The sequence below is a fragment of the Tinamus guttatus genome, unplaced genomic scaffold (genome assembly GCF_059628265.1).
Source record: "Tinamus guttatus ecotype Peru unplaced genomic scaffold, ASM5962826v1 Tinamus_guttatus_pri_ptg001229l, whole genome shotgun sequence".
In the NCBI taxonomy this organism is placed as follows: Eukaryota; Metazoa; Chordata; class Aves; order Tinamiformes; family Tinamidae; genus Tinamus; species Tinamus guttatus.
The window spans coordinates 17,577-36,488 of record NW_028289763.1 but is presented as its reverse complement, the minus strand read 5'-3'; the positions used below and the strand labels follow the sequence as shown (position 1 = coordinate 36,488).

At 63.2% G+C, this 18,912-nt stretch overlaps 1 protein-coding gene across 1 annotated transcript; it reads left to right on the top strand.

Annotated features, from left to right (window-relative positions):
• The first annotated feature begins 204 nt into the window (after positions 1–204).
• Positions 205–7,661, top strand: LOC148590590 (persulfide dioxygenase ETHE1, mitochondrial-like). Its single transcript, XM_088538841.1, has 4 exons — positions 205–337; positions 2,105–2,194; positions 3,758–3,874; positions 7,581–7,661. Exons 1-4 carry the CDS (start codon positions 277–279, stop codon positions 7,631–7,633), a joined length of 321 nt encoding a protein of 106 aa, XP_088394967.1. The 5' UTR covers positions 205–276; the 3' UTR covers positions 7,634–7,661.
• The last annotated feature ends 11,251 nt before the right edge of the window (positions 7,662–18,912 follow it).

Here is an 18,912-nt window from a genome sequence, read left to right as displayed (position 1 = left end):
AACACCTGGACACCCGGGTCCCTTGGGGAGCAACACCCGGACACCTGGGCCCATGGGGGAAGTAACACCCGGACACCCGGGCCCATTGGGGAGCAACACCCGGACACCCGGGCCCATTGGGGAAGTAACACCTGGACCCTTGGGTCCATTGGGGAGCAACACCCGGACACCGGGGAGCAACACCCGGACGCCCGGTGTCCTCGGCAGGAGCTGGAGGTCCGGGCCAGCCCCGGTCACACCCCCGGCTGCGTCACCCTGGTGCTGGACGACGCCTCTATGGCCTTCACGGGCGACGCTCTGCTCATCCGCGGCTGCGGCCGCACCGACTTCCAGCAGGGCAGTGCGCCTGACGGGAGGACCCGGGGGTGTTGGGAGGAGTATGGGGGTGTTGGGGGGTCCCTGGGGGTGGTGGGAGGACCAGGGGGGTGTTGGGAGGACCCCGAGGGTGTTGGGAGGACCAGGGGGGTGTCGGGAGGACCATGAGGGTGTTGGGAGGACCCTGACACTGTTGGGAGTACCAGGCGGGTGTTGGGAGGACCCCAAGGGTGTTGGGAGGACCCCAAGGGTGTTGGGAGGACCCTGACAATGTTAGGAGCGCCCCAAGGGTGTTGGGAGGACCCTGATGGTGTTGGGAAGACCCTGACGCTGTTGGGAGGACCTTGATGGTGTTGGGAGGACCCTGAGGGTGTTGGGAAGACCGTGAGGGTGTTGGGAGGACCCTGACAGTGTTGGGCGGACCCCGAGGGTGTTAGGAGGACCTTGATGGTGTTAGGAGGACCATGAGGGTGTCGGGAGGATTATGAGGGTGTTGGGAGGACCCCAAGAATGTCAGGAGGACCCTCTGGGTGTTGGGAGGACCCTGATGGTGTTGGGAGGACCCTAAGGGTGTTGGAAGACCGTAAGGGTGTTAGGAGGACCCTAAGGGTGTTAGGAGGGCCCTGTGGGTGTTGGGAGGACCCTAAGGGTGTTGGGAGGATCCTGATGGTGTTGGGAGGACCCTGAGGGTTCTAGGAGGACCATGAAGGTGTTAGGAGGACCGTGAGGGTGTTGGGAGGACCCTGATGGCTTTAGAAGGACCCTAAGGGTGTTGGGAGGACCATGAGGGTGTTGGGAGGACCCTGACAGTGTTGGGAGGACCCCAAGGGTGTCAGGAGGACCATGAGGGTGTTGGGAGGACCACGAGGATGTTGGGAAGACCCTGACAATGTTAGGAAGACCCTGAGGGTGTTAGGAGCGCCCCAAGGGTGTTGGGAGGACCCTGACGCTGTTGGGAGGACTGTGAGGGTGTTGGGAGGACCCTGACAGTGTTAGGAGGACCCTGTGGGTGTTGGGAGGACCAGGGGGTGTTGGGAGGACCCCAAGGGTGTCAGGAGGACTCTGACGGTGTTGGGAGGACCCTGATGGTGTTAGGAGGACCCTCTGGGTGTTGGGAGGACCCTGTGGCTGTCGGGAGGACCCTAAGGGTGTCAGGAGGACCGTGAGGGTGTCGGGAGGACCATGAGGGTGTTGGGAAGACCCTGACGTTGTTGGGAGGACCTTGATGCTGTTGGGAGGACCCTAAGGGTGTCAGGAGGACTATGAGTGTGTTAGGAGGACCCTGTGGGTGTTGGAAGACCGTAAGGGTGTCAGGAGGACCCTGAAGGTGTCAGGAGGACCCTGACGGTGTCGGGAGGACCCCAAGGGTGTTGGAAGGACCCCGTGGGTGTCGGGAGGACCATGAAGGTGTCGGGAGGACCCCGTGGGTGTCGGGAGGACCATGGCGGGTGCCGGGAGGACCGCGGAGGGCCCTGGGAGGACCCGGGGGTGTCGGCGGGAACCATAGAGTGCGCTGGGAGCGGCCCCGCCCGCCCGTCTCCATGGCGACGCCCCCCCCCCGGCGCTTCACGCTGGGTGCGTTACCATGGCAACAGCGGGGGGGCGGGGCGGGGGTCGCCCTAGCAACGGGGGGCGGGAGGGGGGAGTCTCCAAGGGGGCGGGGCCGCGCGGTCTCCACGGCAACGCGGGCGGGGGGGAGTCTCCAAGGGGGCGGGGCCGCGCGGTCGCCGCGGTAACGGGGGCGTGGCCACGCCGTCGCCATGGTAACCCGCTCCCCCCCCCCCCGCAGGCTGCGCGCGCACCCTGTACCGCTCCGTGCACGAGCGGATCTTCAGCCTGCCCGGAAGTTGCCTCATCTACCCGGGACACGACTACAACGGTACCGGAAACGGGGGGCAAATGGAGGGGCTGGGGGTAAATAGAGGGGGTAAATAGGGGGGTTGGGGGGTAAATAGGGGGGGTAAATAGGGGGGTTGGGGGGGTAAATAGGGGGGCTGGGGGGTAAATAGGGGGCTGAGGGGTAAATGGGGGGTAAATAGGGAGGTTTGGGGGGTAAATGGGGGGTAAATAGGGGGGGTTGGGGGGTAAATAGAGGGGCTGGGGGGTAAATAGAGGGGTTGGGGGTAAATGGGGGGGTAAATAGAGGGGCTGGGGGTAAATAGAGGGGGTAAATAGAGGGGTTGGGGGTAAATGGGGGTAAATAGGGGGGCTTGGGGGGTAAATGGGTAAATAGAGGGGGTAAATAGGGGGGTTTGGGGGGTAAATAGGGAGGCTGGGGGGTAAATGGGGGGTAAATAGGGGGGTAAATAGGGGCGTTTGGGGGGTAAATAGAGGGGTTGGGGGGTAAATGGGGGGTAAATAAGGAGGTTTGGGGGGTAAATAGGGCAGTTTGGGGGGTAAATAGGGGGGTAAATAGGGCAGTTTGGGGGGTAAATGGGGGGGTAAATAGGGGGTTTGGGGGTAAATAAGGAGGCTGGGGGGTAAATGGGGGGGTAAATAGGGAGGCTGGGGGGGAATAGGGGGGCTTGGGGGGTAAATAGGGGGAGTTGGGGGGCAAAGAGAGGGGTTTGGGGGGGAATATGGGGGGGGTTGGGGGGAAATGGGGGGCTGGGGGGCAAATATGGGGGGTTGGGGGGATAAATGTGGGGGATTGGGGGGAGTTACGGGGGTTTAGGGGAGAGTTGGGGTAAATATGGGGAGTTTGGGGGTCAGTTTGGGGGTAAATGAGGGTGTTTGGGGGTAAATGAGGGGTTTTGGGGTCAGTTTGGGGGTAAATGAGGGGATTTTGGGGTAAATGAGGGGGTTTTGGGAGTAAATGAGGGCGGTTTGGGGTCAGTTTGTGGGTAAATGAGGGTGTTTGGGGGTAAATGAGGGGGTTTTGGGATCAGTTTCGGGGTAAATGAAGGGGTTTTGGGGGTTAGTTTGGGTGTAAATGAGGAGGTTTGGGGTAAATGTGGGGGTTTTGGGGTCAGTTTGGGGGTAAATCAGAGGATTTGGGGGTAAATGAGGGGGGTTTGGGGTCAGTTTGGGGGTAAATGAGGGGGTTTGAGGGTCAGTTTGGGGGTAAATCAAAGGATTTGGGGGTAAATGAGGGGGGTTTGGGGTTAGTTTGGTGGTAAATGAGGGGGTTTTGGGGTCAGTTTGGGGGTAAATGAGGGGGTTTTGGGGGTTAGTTTGGGTGTAAATGAGGAAGTTTGGGGTAAATGTGGGGGTTTTGGGGTCAGTTTGGGGATAAATGAGAGGGTTTGATGGTCGGTTTGGGGGTAAATGAGGGGATTTGGGGCCAAACGAGGGGGTTTGGGGGTAAATGGGGGGTTTGGGGGTAAACGCAGGGTTTTTGGGGGTAAACGCGGGGTTTTTGGGGGCAAACGCGGGGTTTTTGGGGCCGTTCTCGCCCCCCGGCAGACTGTTCTCCCCCCCGGCTACACCGTTCCGCCCCCAGGTTACACCGTGTCCACGGTGGACGAGGAGCGGCGCCTGAACCCGCGGCTGACGCTGAGTCCCGACGCCTTCGTGACGCTCATGGAGGGGCTGAGGCTGCCGCGGCCGCAGCTCATGGGTGAGCGGGACCCCCGTCCCATTCCCGATCCCATTCCCGATCCCATTCCCATTGAGATTCTCATTCCCATTCCCGATCCCATTCCCCATCCCAATCCCATCCCCGTCCCGATTCCGGTCCCATCCCAGTCCCAGTCCCATCCCGATCCCAGTCCCATCCCATTCCCCATCCCGATCCCATTCCCCATTCCCATTCCCGTCCCGATCCCGGTCCCGATCCCATCCCGATGCCATCCCAATCCCGTTCAGATCCCAGCCCGATCCCGGTCCCGATTCCCATTCCCGTCCCGATGCCGTTCCCATCCCCGATGCCGTTCCCATCCCCGATGCCGTTCCCATCGCGATGCCGTTCCCATCGCGATGCCGTTCCCATCCCCGTTCCGATCCCGTTCCCGATCCCGTTCCCGATCCCGTTCCCGATCCCGTTCCCGATCCCGTTCCCGATCCCGTTCCCGTCCCGATCCCGTTCCCGTTCCCCGTCCCGATCCCGTTCCCCATCCCGATCCCGTTCCCATCCCATTCCCATCGCGATCCCGTTCCCCATCCCGATCCCGTTCCCATCCCAGTCCCATCGCGATCCCATTCCCCATCCCATTCCCCATCCCAATCCCATTCCCATCGCGATCCCATTCCCCGTCGCGATCCCGGTCCCAGTCCCATCCCGATCCCATCCAGATCCCATTCCCCATCCCGATCATGGTCCCATCCCATTCCCCATCGCGATCCCATTCCCCATCGCGATCCCATTCCCCATCGCGATCCCATTCCCCATCGCGATCCCATTCCCCATCGCGATCCCATTCCCCATCGCGATCCCATTCCCCATCGCGATCCCATTCCCATCCCGATCCCATTCCCATCGCGATCCCATTCCCATTCAGATTCTCATTCCCATTCCCGATCCCGTTCCCGTCGCGATCCCGTTCCCGTCGCGATCCCATTCCCCATCCCAATCCCATCCCCGTCCCGATTCTGGTCCCATCCCAGTCCCAGTCCCATCCCATTCCCCATCCCGATCCCATTCCCCATTCCCATTCCCGTCCCGATCCCGGTCCCGATCCCATCCCAATGCCATCCCAATCCCGTTCAGATCCCAGCCCGATCCCGGTCCCGATCCCATCCCCGATCCCATTCCGCGTCCCGATTCCCATTCCGCGTCCCGATTCCCATTCCGCGTCCCGATCCCGGTCCCATCCCATTCCCCATCCCGATCCCGGCCCCGATCCCATTCCCCGTCCCGATCCCATTCCCGTCCCGGTCCCATTCCCATTCCCATCGCGGTCCCATTCCCGGTCCCGATCCCGGTCCCGGTTCCATTCCGATTCCCATTCCCCATCCGATTCCCATCCTGATCCCAATCCCGGTCCCATTCCCCATCCCGATCCCATTCCCAGTCCCATTCCCATTCCCCATCCTGGTCCCATTCCCCATCCCGGTGCCAATCCCGGTCCCATTCCCATTCCCCATCTCAGTCCCATTCCCCATTCGTGTCCCGATCTCATTCCCGATCCCATTCCCATCCCGATCTCGGGCCCATTCCCGTCCCGGTCCCATTCCTGTCCCGATCCCGATCCCATTCCCAGCCCGATTTCATTCCCAGTCCCATCCCAATCCCGATCCCAGACACCAGGACCCCCAGGCCGATCCTGGTCTCATCCCGATCCCAATCCCTTTCCCAGACGCAGGGGTCCCTTTTCTGATCCCGTTCCCGGACACCGGGGTCCCCTTTCCCATCCCAATCCTGTTCCCGGATGCCAGGTCCCCTTTCCGCATCCCGGACGCCGGGGCCCTTTTTCCCATCCTGATCCCGTTCCCGGACACCGGGGCCCCTTTTCCCATCCCTGTTGCTGGGGCCCCTTTTCCCATCCCAGTCCCTTTCCCGGACGCCGGGGCCCCTTTTCCCCATCCCGCTCCCTTTTCCCATCCCGTTCCCGGACACCAGGGCCCCTTTTCCCCATCCCGCTCCCTTTTCCCATCCCGATCCCGTTCCCGGACACCAGGGCCCCTTTCCCCATCCCGCTCCCGTTTCCCCATCCCGCTCCCGTTTCCCCATCCCGCTCCCGTTTCCCCATCCCGCTCCCGTTTCCCCATCCCGCTCCCGTTTCCCCATCCCGCTCCCGTTTCCCCATCCCGCTCCCGTTTCCCCATCCCGCTCCCGTTTCCCCATCCCGCTCCCGTTTCCCCATCCCGCTCCCGTTTCCCCATCCCGCTCCCGTTTCCCCATCCCGCTCCCGTTTCCCCATCCCGCTCCCGTTTCCCCATCCCGCTCCCGTTTCCCCATCCCGCTCCCGTTTCCCCATCCCGCTCCCGTTTCCCCATCCCGCTCCCGTTTCCCCATCCCGTTTTCCCCAATCCCGCTCCCCTTTCCCCCATCCCGCTCCCCTTTCCCCCATCCCGCTCCCCTTTCCCCCATCCCGCTCCCCTTTCCCCCATCCCGCTCCCGTTTCCCCAATCCCGCTCCCGTTTCCCCAATCCCGCTCCCGTTTCCCCAATCCCGCTCCCGTTTCCCCAATCCCGCTCCCGTTTCCCCAATCCCGCTCCCGTTTCCCCAATCCCGCTCCCGTTTCCCCAATCCCGCTCCCGTTTCCCCAATCCCGCTCCCGTTTCCCCAATCCCGCTCCCGTTTCCCCAATCCCGCTCCCGTTTCCCCAATCCCGCTCCCCTTTTCCCCAATCCCGCTCCCGTTTCCCCAATCCCGCTCCCGTTTCCCCAATCCCGCTCCCGTTTCCCCAATCCCGCTCCCGTTTCCCCAATCCCGCTCCCGTTTCCCCAATCCCGCTCCCGTTTCCCCAATCCCGCTCCCGTTTCCCCAATCCCGCTCCCGTTTCCCCAATCCCGCTCCCGTTTCCCCAATCCCGCTCCCGTTTCCCCAATCCCGCTCCCGTTTCCCCAATCCCGCTCCCGTTTCCCCAATCCCGCTCCCGTTTCCCCAATCCCGCTCCCGTTTCCCCAATCCCGCTCCCGTTTCCCCAATCCCGCTCCCGTTTCCCCCATCCCGCTCCCTTTCCCCAATCCCGCTCCCCTTTCCCCAATCCCGCTCCCCTTTCCCCAATCCCGCTCCCCTTTCCCCAATCCCGCTCCGGTTTCCCCAATCCCGCTCCGGTTTCCCCATCCCGCTCCCTTTTCCCCCATCCCGCTCCCTTTTCCCCCATCCCGCTCCCTTTTCCCCCATCCCGCTCCCTTTTCCCCCATCCCGCTCCCTTTTCCCCCATCCCGCTCCCTTTTCCCCCATCCCGCTCCCTTTTCCCCCATCCCGCTCCCTTTTCCCCCATCCCGCTCCCCTTTCCCCAATCCCGCTCCCCTTTCCCCAATCCCGCTCCCCTTTCCCCAATCCCGCTCCCCTTTCCCCAATCCCGCTCCCCTTTCCCCAATCCCGCTCCCCTTTCCCCAATCCCGCTCCCCTTTCCCCAATCCCGCTCCCCTTTCCCCAATCCCGCTCCCCTTTCCCCAATCCCGCTCCCCTTTCCCCAATCCCGCTCCCCTTTCCCCAATCCCGCTCCCCTTTCCCCAATCCCGCTCCCCTTTCCCCAATCCCGCTCCCCTTTCCCCAATCCCGCTCCCCTTTCCCCAATCCCGCTCCCCTTTCCCCAATCCCGCTCCCCTTTCCCCAATCCCGCTCCCCTTTCCCCAATCCCGCTCCCCTTTCCCATCCCAAATCCCATTCCCGGACGCCGGGGCCCCTCTCTCTAACCCCGCCCCCTCCGCAGACGTCGCCGTTCCGGCCAATCTCCGCTGCGGGATCCAGGACGTCGCCGCCTAAGCCCCGCCCCCCGAGCCTCGGCCCCGCCCCCCGCAACACCCGGACGCCATGGAAACAACAACCGGAATAAACAGGCGGCTTCGGGTGTCCCGGTGTCACCAGGGCCCTTTAATGTCCCCCCGGATGGGGGAGGGTGTCACCATTTTGGGGGGTTTTACCCCATTTTGGCCATTGAGGGCGGCCCCCGTTTTGGGGCGGAAACACCATTTTTGGGCAGTTTGGATCCCGTTTGGGGAGAGTTTGTCCCATTTTGGAGGGGTTTGACCCCATTTTGGGGGGTTTTGCCCCATTCGGGGTGCGTTTGAGCCCAATTTTGGAGGCATTGGGGCCATTTTGGGGTGTTTTGACCCATTTTGGGGTGTTTTGACCCATTTAGGGGCAGTCTGAGCCCTATTTTGGAGGCATTGGGCCCATTTTGGAGTGTTTTGACCCATTTTGGCATATTTTGACCCATTTGGGGGCAGTTTGAGCCCAATTTTGGAGGCATTGGGCCCATTTGGGGCAGTTTGACCCATTTTGGGGTGTTTTGACCCATTTTGGCATGTTTTGACCCATTTGGGGGCAGTTTGAGCCCAATTTTGGAAGCATTGGGCCCATTTGGGGTGTTTTGAACCATTTTGACCCATTTTTGGGGTGTTTTGCCCCATTTGGGGGCAATTTGAGCCCAATTTTGGGGCATTGGGCCCATTTGGGGCAGTTTGACCCATTTTGGGGTGTTTTGACCCATTTTGGGGCAGTTTTAGCCCAATTTTGGAGGTATTGGGCCCATTTTGGTGTGTTTTGACCCATTTTGGGGTGTTTTGCCCCATTTGGGGGCAGTTTGAGCCCAATTTTTGAGGCATTGGACCCATTTGGGGTGTTTTGCCCCATTTTGGCGTGTTTTGACCCATTTGGGGGCAGTTTGAGCCCAATTTTTGAGGCATTGGACCTATTTGGGGTGTTTTGCCCCATTTTGGGGTGTTTTGACCCATTTTGGGGCAGTTTGAGCCCAATTTTGGAGGTATTGGGCCCATTTTGGGGGCAGTTTGACTCATTTTCGTGTGTTTTGACCCATTTTGGGGCAGTTTGAGCCCAATTTTGGGGGGGACTTTGCACCCACTTTTAGGGGTTGCTGTCCCCATTTTGGGGTGTTTTAACCCATTTTGGGATTTTTGACCCATTTTGGGGCATTTTGCCCCGTTTTGGGCCGTTTTGCCCCATTTTGGGGCCCCGTGACCCCCTTTTTGCCGCTTTCCCTCCCATTTTGGGGCGATTTCGCCCCGTTTTGGGGCTCCCCACGGGGGGGCGGGGTCAGTGCAGGGCCAGGGCCACGAGGGGGGGCAGCAGCCCCAGGGCCCCCCCCGCCGGCCCCGCCCCCCCGCGAGGCCCCGCCCCCTCGGGTCGCTCCGCCCCCTCTGGTCGCCCCGCCCCCCCGGCCTCTTCCTTTTCCTCCGTGGGCGCCGCCATGTTGGTGGCGGCCATTTTGTCTCCGGCGGCGGCCATCTTGGTGCCGGCAGCCATGTTGGTGGCCATTTTGGAGCCATTTTCGGCCATTTTGGAGCCATTTTCAGCCATTTTGGGGCCGTTTTCGGCCATTCTGGGGCCATTTTCGGACGTTTTCGCACCGCTTTCAGCCATTTCCGCCCCATTTCCGGCTATTTCTGCGCCGTTTTCAGCCATTTCTTCAGCGTTTTCAGCCGTGTTCTCGCTGTTTCCGGCCGTTTTGGGGTCATTTCCAGCCGTTTTCGCGCCGTTTTCAGCCCTTTTTGTGCCTCTTTCGACTGATTTTGTGGCATTTCGGGACGTTTCTGCGCCTTTTTCAATCGTTTCCACGCTGACTTTGGCCGTTTTTGTGACATTTTCGGCCGTTCCTGGGCCGTTTTCGGCCATTCCTGGGCCGTTTTCGGCCATTCTTGGGCCGTTTTCGGCCATTCCTGGGTCGTTTTTGGCTGTTCCTGGGCCGTTCTCAGCCGTTTCTGGGCCGTTTTCGGCCATTTTTGTGCCGTTCTCAGCCATTTTCGCACCGTTTTCCGCCGTTCCGGTGCCGTTCGCGGCCGTTTTGGCGCCCTGCGGCAGCAGCTGCAGCCGGGGCCGGTCGGGGGCGAAGAGGCTCCGGGCCGTCAGGTCGCGGTTGCAGAGGCTGCCGGAGCAGCAGGAGCCGCTCAGGGTGACGGCGCCGGCCCCGACGGCCGCCCGGGCGCAGCCGCCGTCGCGGACGCAGCCCCGGACCTCCCGCCACAGCGACACCAGCCCTGCGGGGACACGGGGTGGGGGGGACGTCCCGGTGTCACCGGCGTCACCGCGGGGCCGGGACGGGGACGCGGGGCCTCGATGGGGGCCGCTAGGCCTCACTGGAGACAACTAGGCCTCACTGGGTTGCTATGGGGACCACTAGGCCTCATTGGTGGCCACTAGGCCTCACAGGGTTGCTATGGGGACCTCTAGGCCTCATTGGTGCCCACTAGGCCTCACTAGGCCTCGCTAGGCCTCACTGGAGACAACTAGGCCTCACTGGGTTGCCATGGGGACCACTAGGACTCGTTGGTGGCCACTAGGACTCCATAGTGACCACTAGGCCTCATTGGGTCACCGTGGGGACCACTAGGCCTTGCTGGAGACAACTAGGCCTCACTGGGTTGCCATGGGGCCCACTAGGCCTTGTTGGTGGCCACTAGGCCTCACTAGGCCTCACTGGAGACAACTAGGCCTCACTGGGTTGCTATGGGGACCACTAGGCCTCATTGGTGGCCACTAGGCCTCACAGGGTTGCTATGGGGACCTCTAGGCCTCATTGGTGCCCACTAGGCCTCGCTAGGCCTCACTGGTGACCACTAGACCTCACTGGGTTGCTATGGGGACCTCTAGGCCTCATTGGTGCCCTCTAGGCCTCCATAGTGACAACTAGGCCTCACTGGAGACAATTAGGCCTCACTGGGTTGCTATGGGGACCTCTAGGCCTCATTGGTGCCCACTAGGCCTCACTAGGCCTCGCTAGGCCTCACTGGAGACAACTAGGCCTCACTGGGTTGCCATGGGGACCACTAGGCCTCCATAGTGATCATTAGGCCTCACTAGGCCTCACTGGGTTGCCATGGGGACCACTAGGGCTCACTGGTGACCTCTAGGCCTCATTGGTGGCCACTAGGCCTCCAAAGTGACACCTAGGCCTCACTGGAGACAACTAGGCCTCATTAGGTTGCCATGGAGACCTCTAGGTCTCCCTGGTGACAACTAGGCCTCACTAGGCCTCACTGGAGACAACTAGGCCTCACTGGGTTGCTATGGGGACCACTAGGCCTCATTGGTGGCCACTAGGCCTCTAAAGTGACACCTAGGCCTCACTGGAGACAACTAGGCCTCACTGGGTTGCTATGGGGACCTCTAGGCCTCATTGGTGCCCTCTAGGCCTCTAAAGTGACAAGTAGGCCTCGCTAGTGACCACTAGGCCTCACTGGGTTGCCATGGGGACCTCTAGGACTCATTGGTGGCCACTAGGCCTCCCTGGTGACAACTAGGCCTTGCTAGGCCTCGCTAGGCCTCACTGGAGACAACTAGGCCTCATTGGGTTGTCATGTGGACTTCTAGGCCTCCCTGGTGACAACTAGGCCTCACTGGGTTGCTATGGGGACCTCTAGGCCTCATTGGTGGCCACTAGGCCTCCATAGTGATAACTAGGCCTCATTGGAGACAACTAGGCCTCGCTAGGCCTCACTGGTGACCACTAGGCCTCATTGTGTTGCCATGGGGACCACTAGGCCTCCATAGTGACCCCCTAGGCCTCACTTGGTTTCCATGGTGACGCTTCCCCCCGTGCCGCCACTCACCTGGTCACCGCGACAACCGCCCGCCCCCCCCCTTCCCATTGGCGAAGTGGCTCCACGGCAACGCCCCCCCCTCCCAGCGCCATAGCAACGCCCAGGCCCCGCCCCCGGCTCCCATTGGCTGAGGGTCGGCCCCGCCCCCCCGTCTCCCATTGGCTCACCCAGCGTCAGGGTGAGGTTGCCATGGAAACAGGCGGTGAGGTCGCCGTAGCAGCGCACCACGTGGGCCTCGCTGGGGGGGCAGGGCCCGTCGTCGGGGCAACCGAAGCAGCGCACCCCATTGGGCGCCTGGGCGCTCGCGTTGCCTGGCAACGCCGGCAGGGGGCGGGGTCAGCGCCGCGCGGACACGCCCCCGAACGGGACAGAAACGGCCCCAAAACCCCCCAGGATTGACCCAAATCCCACCGATTTCCACCAAACCCAAGTGATTTCTACCCAAATCGTGTGGATTTCCACCCAAATCCTGCCGATTTCCACCCAAACTACCGCTGATTTCCACCTAAATCTCACTGATTTCTGCCAAAATCCCGCCGATTTCCACCCAAATCCTGTGGATTTCAACCCAAATCCCGCTGATTTACACACAAATCCCACTGATTTCCACCAAATCCTGCTAATTTACACCCAAATTCCACTGATTTCCACCCAAATCCCACTGATTTCCACCCAAATCCCGCTGATTTCCACCCAAATCCTGTGGATTTCAACCCAAATCCCGCTGATTTACACACAAATCCCACTGATTTCCACCAAATCCCACTGATTTCCACCCAATTCTTGCCGATTTCCACCAAATCCCACTGATTTCCACCCAAATCCTGTGGATTTCCACCCAAATCCCGCTGATTTCCACCCAAATCCCACTGATTTCCACCCAAATCCCACTGATTTCCACCCAAATCCTGTGGATTTCCACCCAAATCCCGCTGATTTCCACCCAAATCCTGTGGATTTCAACCCAAATCCCACTGATTTCCACCCAAATCCTGTGGATTTCCACCCAAATCCCACTGATTTCCACCCAAATCCTGTGTATTTCAACCCAAATCCCGCTGATTTCAACCCAAATCCCACTGATTTCCACCCAAATCCTGTGGATTTCCACCCAAATCCCACTGATTTCCACCCAAATCCTGTGTATTTCAACCCAAATCCCGCTGATTTCAACCCAAATCCCACTGATTTCCACCCAAATCCTGTGGATTTCCACCCAAATCCCACTGATTTCTACCCAAATCCTGTGTATTTCAACCCAAATCCCGCTGATTTCAACCCAAATCCCACTGATTTCCACCCAAATCCTGCTGATTCCCACCCAAATCCCACTGATTTCTACCCAAATCCTGCCGATTTTCACCCAAATCCAACTGATTTTTGCCCAAATCCTGTGGATTTCCACCCAAATCCCACTGATTTCTACCCAAAACGCCCTGATTTCCACCCAAATCCCACCGATTTCCACCCAAATCCCCGCAGTTATCCCCCAAAATTCCCCATTTTTCCCCCACATCCCATCAAATCCCCCCAAAACTCCCCATAAAACTCCTCAAATCCTCCACAAAAATTCCCAATTTTACCACAAATTCTCCCTTTTCCCCCAAAATTCCCCATTTTTCCCCAAATGCCCCTACCTGCCAAATTTGCCCCCATTTCTTCCCCGATTTCCCCCATTTCTTCCCCAATTTCCCCCCAAATCTCCAATTTTCCCCCAAATTCTCCCCAAATCCCCCCATTTGCCAAATTCCCCCCATTTTTCCCCAAGTTCCCCACAAATTCCCGTTTTTTCCCCATATTCCCCCCAAATTCCCCCAAACTTCCCATTTTTCCCCCAATTCCCCCCCAATCCCCCCCACCCTCCCCTCAGTGCTCAGCCCCGCCCCTCCCAGGTCCCCGGGCTCCACCCCCTCCGCTTGGCCCCGCCCCCGGCGGCCCCATTGGCTGCGCCGGCCGCGCCGGCCCCGCCCCCTCGCTCGGCTCCGCCTCCCGGAGCTCCCGGTTACACCCAGGCCCCTCCTCCCTGCTCGGCCCCGCCCTCGCACCCCCATTGGCTGCAGCGCCGCTGGCTCCACCCCCCACTGCGGCCCCACCCCCTCGGCCCCGCCCTCCCCGCAGCCCCGCCCCTTCAGCCCCGCCCCCCCCGCCCTCGCGGCCCCATTGGCCGCAGCGCCGCTGGCTCCGCCCCCCTCCGCTCACCTCGAGGCTCCGCCCCCCGCAGCGCGGCTGGCCCCGCCCCCCCGCAGCACCGCCCCCCCCGGCGGCTCCACCCCCCCCGCTCAGCTCTTTGCTCCGCCCCTCCGCTCACCTCGAGGCCCCGCCCCCCGCAGCCCCGTGGCTCCGCCCCCCCCGCTCACCTTGCAGCCCCATTGGCCTCAGCGCCGCTGGCTCCGCCCCCCCACGATGCGGCTGGCCCCGCCCCCACGCGGCTCCCTGGCTCCGCCCCCGCTCTCCCCAGCGGCTCCGCCCCCCCCCGCAGCTCCCCCCCCCCCCCGCGGCGCGGCTGGCCCCGCCCCCACGCGGCTCCCTGGCTCCGCCCCCCCCCGCCGCCCCCCCCCCCCCCCCCACGGCGCGGCTGGCCCCGCCCCCCCCCGCTCACCTCGCGGCCCCATTGGCCGCAGCTCCCCAGGCCCCGCCCCTTTGAGGGCGTGGTTGCAGAGCTCCGCCCCGCAGCGCCGCCCCCGCGCCAGCAGCAGGAGCCCCCCCCCCCCCCGCATCCCCATGACCCCGCCCCCCTCCGCTCACCTCGAAGCTCCGCCCCCCGCAGCGCCCCAGGCTCCGCCCCCACGCGGCTCCCTGGCTCCGCCCCCCCCCGCTCACCTCGAGGCTCCGCCCCCGCCCCCCCCGCAGCGCCCCAGGCTCCGCCCCCACGCGGCTCCCTGGCTCCGCCCCCGCTCTCCCCAGCGGCTCCGCGCCCCCCCCCCCCGCGGAGCGGCTGGCCCCGCCCCCACGCGGCTCCCCGGCCCCGCCCCCCCCGCTCACCTCGCGGCCCCATTGGCCGCAGCGTGATGGCTCCGCCCCCTGGAGGGCGTGGTTGCAGAGCTCCGCCCCGCAGCGCCGCCCCCGCGCCAGCAGCAGGAAACCCCCCCCCGCATCCCCATGACCCCGCCCCCCCGCTCACCTCGAGGCTCCGCCCCCGCCCCCCCCGCAGCGCCCCAGGCTCCGCCCCCACGCGGCTCCCTGGCTCCGCCCCCGCTCTCCCCAGCGGCTCCCCCACCCCCCCCCCGCGGAGCGGCTGGCCCCGCCCCCACGCGGCTCCCCGGCTCCGCCCCCTCCACTCACCTCGAGGCTCCGCCCCCCGGTCCATCCCTCAACCCGCCCCCCCCGCAGCGCGGCTGGCCACGCCCCCCCCGCTCACCTCGCGGCCCCATTGGCCGCAGCGTGTTTGGCTCCGCCCCTTTTAGGGCGTGGTTGCAGAGCTCCGCCCCGCAGCGCCGCCCCCGCGCCAGCAGCAGGAACCCCCCCCCCGCATCCCCGAGGCTCCGCCCCCCTCCACTCACCTCGAGGCTCCGCCCCCCCGGTCCATCCCTCAACCCGCCCCCCCCCCGCAGCGCGGCTGGCCACGCCCTCCCCGCTCACCTCGAGGCTCCCCCCCCGCCCCCCCCGCAGCGCCCCAGGCTCCGCCCCCACGCGGCTCCCTGGCTCCGCCTCCCCCGCGGTTCTGCCCCCCCCCGCAGCGCGGCTGGCTCCGCCCCCCCGCTCCCTCCCTCAGCACCGCCCCCCCCCCCCCCCCCCCCCGCGGCCCGGCGGCTCCGCCCCCCCCCGTGGCTCCGCCCCCCCGCTCACCTCGCGGCCCCATTGGCCGCAGCTCCGCAGGCCCCGCCCCTTTGAGGGCGTGGTTGCAGAGCTCCGCCCCGCAGCGCCGCCCCCGCGCCAGCAGCAGGAGCCCCCCCCCCGCCGCATCCCCGAGGCTCCGCCCTCCCCGCTCACCTCGAGGCCCCGCCCCCCGCAGCGCCGCTGGCTCCGCCCCCCCCACGGTGCGGCTGGCCCCGCCCCCACGCGGCTCCCTGGCTCCGCCCCCCCCCCGCCGCGACCCCCCCCCCCGCGGCGCGGCTGGCTCCGCCCCCCCCGCTCACCTCGAGGCTCCTCCCCCGCCCCCCCCGCAGCGCCCCAGGCTCCGCCTCCCCCGCGGCTCTGCCCCCCCCGCGTCGCGGCTGGCCCCGCCCCCCCCGCTCACCTCGCGGCCCCATTGGCCGCAGCGTGTTTGGCTCCTCCCCCTGGAGGGCGTGGTTGCAGAGCTCCGCCCCGCAGCGCCGCCCCCGCGCCAGCAGCAGGAGCCCCCCCAGCTGCAGGGCCTGGAACTGGGAGCCCCCCGACCCCCCCGCGCAGCCGCGGGCGGCCACGGAGACGGAGCCGTGACCTGGGAATGACGGGAATGATGGGAATGGGGTGGGAATGAACCGGGAATGAACCGGGAATGGGGTGGGAATGGGGTGGGAATGGGGTGGGAATGATGGGAATGACCGTGGGAATGTGGGAATGAACTGGGAATGGAGGGGGAAATGACCTGGGAATGATGGGAATGAACATGAGAATGTGGGAATGACCCGGGAATGAACCGGGAATGGGGGCGGGAATGAACCGGGAATGATGGGAATGAAGCGGGAATGACCAGGAATGGGGTGGGAATGACCTGGGAATGACGGGAAGGATGGGAATGGGGTGGGAATGATGGGAATGAACATGGGAATGACCAGGAATGGGATGGGAATGACCTGGGAATGACGGGAATGATGGGAATGAACGTGGGAATGAACCGAGAATGGACTGGGAATGATGGGAATGACGGGAATGAACGTGGGAATGATGGGAATGAACCTGGGAGCCCCCCGACCCCCCCGCGCAGCCGCGGGCGGCCACGGAGACGGAGCCGTGACCTGGGAATGACGGGAATGAACCGGGAATGGGGTGGGAATGAACGTGGGAATGAACCGGGAATGGGGCGGGAATGACCTGGGAATGATGGGAATGAACATGGGAATGACCGGGAATGGGATGGGAATGACCTGGGAATGATGGGAATGAACATGGGAATGAACCGGGAATGATGGGAATGAACATGGGAATGACTGGGAATGACCGGGAATGGGGTGGGAATGGGATGGGAATGAACCTGGGAGCCCCCCGCCCCCCCCGCGCAGCCGCGGGCGGCCACGGAGACGGAGCCGTGACCTGGGAATGACGGGAATGATGGGAATGAACCGGGAATGGGGTGGGAATGAACATGGGAATGACCGGGAATGACCGGGAATATGGGAATGAACCAGGAATGAACCGGGAATGGGGTGGGAATGAACCAGGAATGATGGGAATGAACATGGGAATGACGGGAATGAACCGGGAATGATGGGAATGAACATGGGAATGATGGGAATGAACATGGGAATGACCGGGAATGGGGTGGGAATGAACATGGGAATGACCGGGAATGGGGTGGGAATGACCTGGGAATGGTGGGAATGAACATGGGAATGACCGGGAATGAACATGGGAATGACCGGGAATGGGGTGGGAATGACCCGGGAATGACGGGAATGATGGGAATGAACGTGGGAATGACCGGGAATGAACATGGGAATGACCGGGAATGGGGTGGGAATGAACCGGGAATGACCGGGAATGTGGGAATGACCGGGAATGGGGCGGGAATGAACCGGGAATGAACCGGGATTGACCGGGAATGAACCTGGGAATGAACATGGGAATGGGGCGGGAATGTGGGAGTAAACCTGGGAATGATGTGGGAATGGGGGAATGACCCTGGGAATGAACCGGGAATGTACACGGGAATGGGGGGAATGAACCGGGAATGGGGAAACGGGGCCGGGAATGGGGCCAGAATGGGGTGGGAATGAAGTGGGAATTAACCTGGGAATGGAGTGGGAATAAGGGAATGAATCGGGAATGAGGGAATGAACCAGGAATGGGGTGGGAATGTGGTGGGAATGTGGGAATGAATGTGGGAATTAATCTGGGAATGTGGGAATGGGGGAATGGGGTGGGAATGGGGCAGGAAGGGGGTGGGAATGTGGGAATGGGGGGGTGGAAATCTGGGAATGGGGGAGTGTGGGAACAGGGCGGGAATCTGGGAATGGGGCGGGAATGGGGGGTGGAATCTCAGAACGGGGGCCCAGGAGTCCGGGACCGCCCCTCCCCCCACCCACTTCCCCAATATCCCCCAGGAAGGGCCCAGGAATCCGGGAAGGGGCCCAGGAATCCGGGAAGGGGCCCAGGAGTCCGGGAAGGGGCCCAGGAGTCCGGGAAGGGGCCCAGGAATCCGGGAAGGGGCCCAGGAATCCGGGAAGGGGCCCAGGAGTCCGGGAAGGGCCCAGGAGTCCGGGAAGGGCCCAGGAGTCCGGGAAGGGGCCCAGGAGTCCGGGAAGGGGCCCAGGAGTCCGGGAAGGGGCCCAGGAATCCGGGAAGGGCCCAGGAATCCGGGAAGGGGCCCAGGAATCCGGGAAGGGGCCCAGGAGTCCGGGAAGGGGCCCAGGAGTCCGGGAAGGGGCCAGGAATCCGGGAAGGGGCCCAGGAATCCGGGAAGGGGCCCAGGAGTCCGGGAAGGGCCCAGGAGTCCGGGAAGGGGCCCAGGCGTCCGGGAAGGGCCCTGGCTCCCGGCATTCCCGGCATTCCCGGCATTCCCGGCGTTCCCGGCGTTCCCGGCGTTCCCGGCCCCGCTCACTCCACTCCAGCTCCCCCACGGCCTCTCCACACAGGTCTCCGCAGGCGACGCTGGAGCCTCCGGCCGGGAGGCAGCTCCGATCCCGGCAGCTCCAGCAGGACAAGGGGAGGGAACCTGGGGACAATGGGGACAATGGGGACAATGGGGACATGGGGGGACATTGGGGACAATGGGGGGACAAGGGGGACATCAGAGGATATGGGGACAATGGGGACAATGGGGACATTGGGGACAATGGGGATAATGCGGGGACATGGGAACAATGGGGGCACATTGGGGACAATGGGGGGACATTGGAGGATATGAGGACAATGGGGACAATGGGGACAATAACAGGGACAGGGAGCCTGGGGGACAATGGGGACAATGAGGGGACATGGGGACAATGGGGACAATAGCAGGGACAGGGAACCTGGGGGGGACATGGGGACAATCGGACAATGAGGGACAATTGGACATTGGAGGATATGGGGACAATGGGGACAATGAGGGGACAATGGGGGACATTGGGGACAATGGGGACAATGGGGACATGGGGACAATGGGGACATTGGGGACAATGGGGGGACATTGGGGACATTGGGGACAATGGGGCAGCTCCAGCAGGACAGAGGGAGGGAACCTGGGGGGACATGGGGGGAATGGGGACAATGAGGGACAATGAGGGGACATTGGGGACAATGGGACATTGGGGACAAGGGGACAATGAGGGGACAATGAAGGACATTGGGGGAAATGGGGGACATGGGGGGACAATGAGGGGATATGGGGACATTGGGGACAATGGGGGGGACATGGGGACAATG

Coding starts and splice junctions, on each gene's coding strand:
- LOC148590590 (XM_088538841.1), top strand. CDS start 277: ATGGCCTTCACGGGCGACGCTCTGCTCATCCGCGGCTGCGGCCGCACC. Junction 338..2,104: donor CCGCACCGACTTCCAGCAGG/GCAGTGCGCCTG, acceptor CCCCCCCCGCAG/GCTGCGCGCGCACCCTGTAC. Junction 3,875..7,580: donor GCCGCGGCCGCAGCTCATGG/GTGAGCGGGACC, acceptor CCCCCTCCGCAG/ACGTCGCCGTTCCGGCCAAT.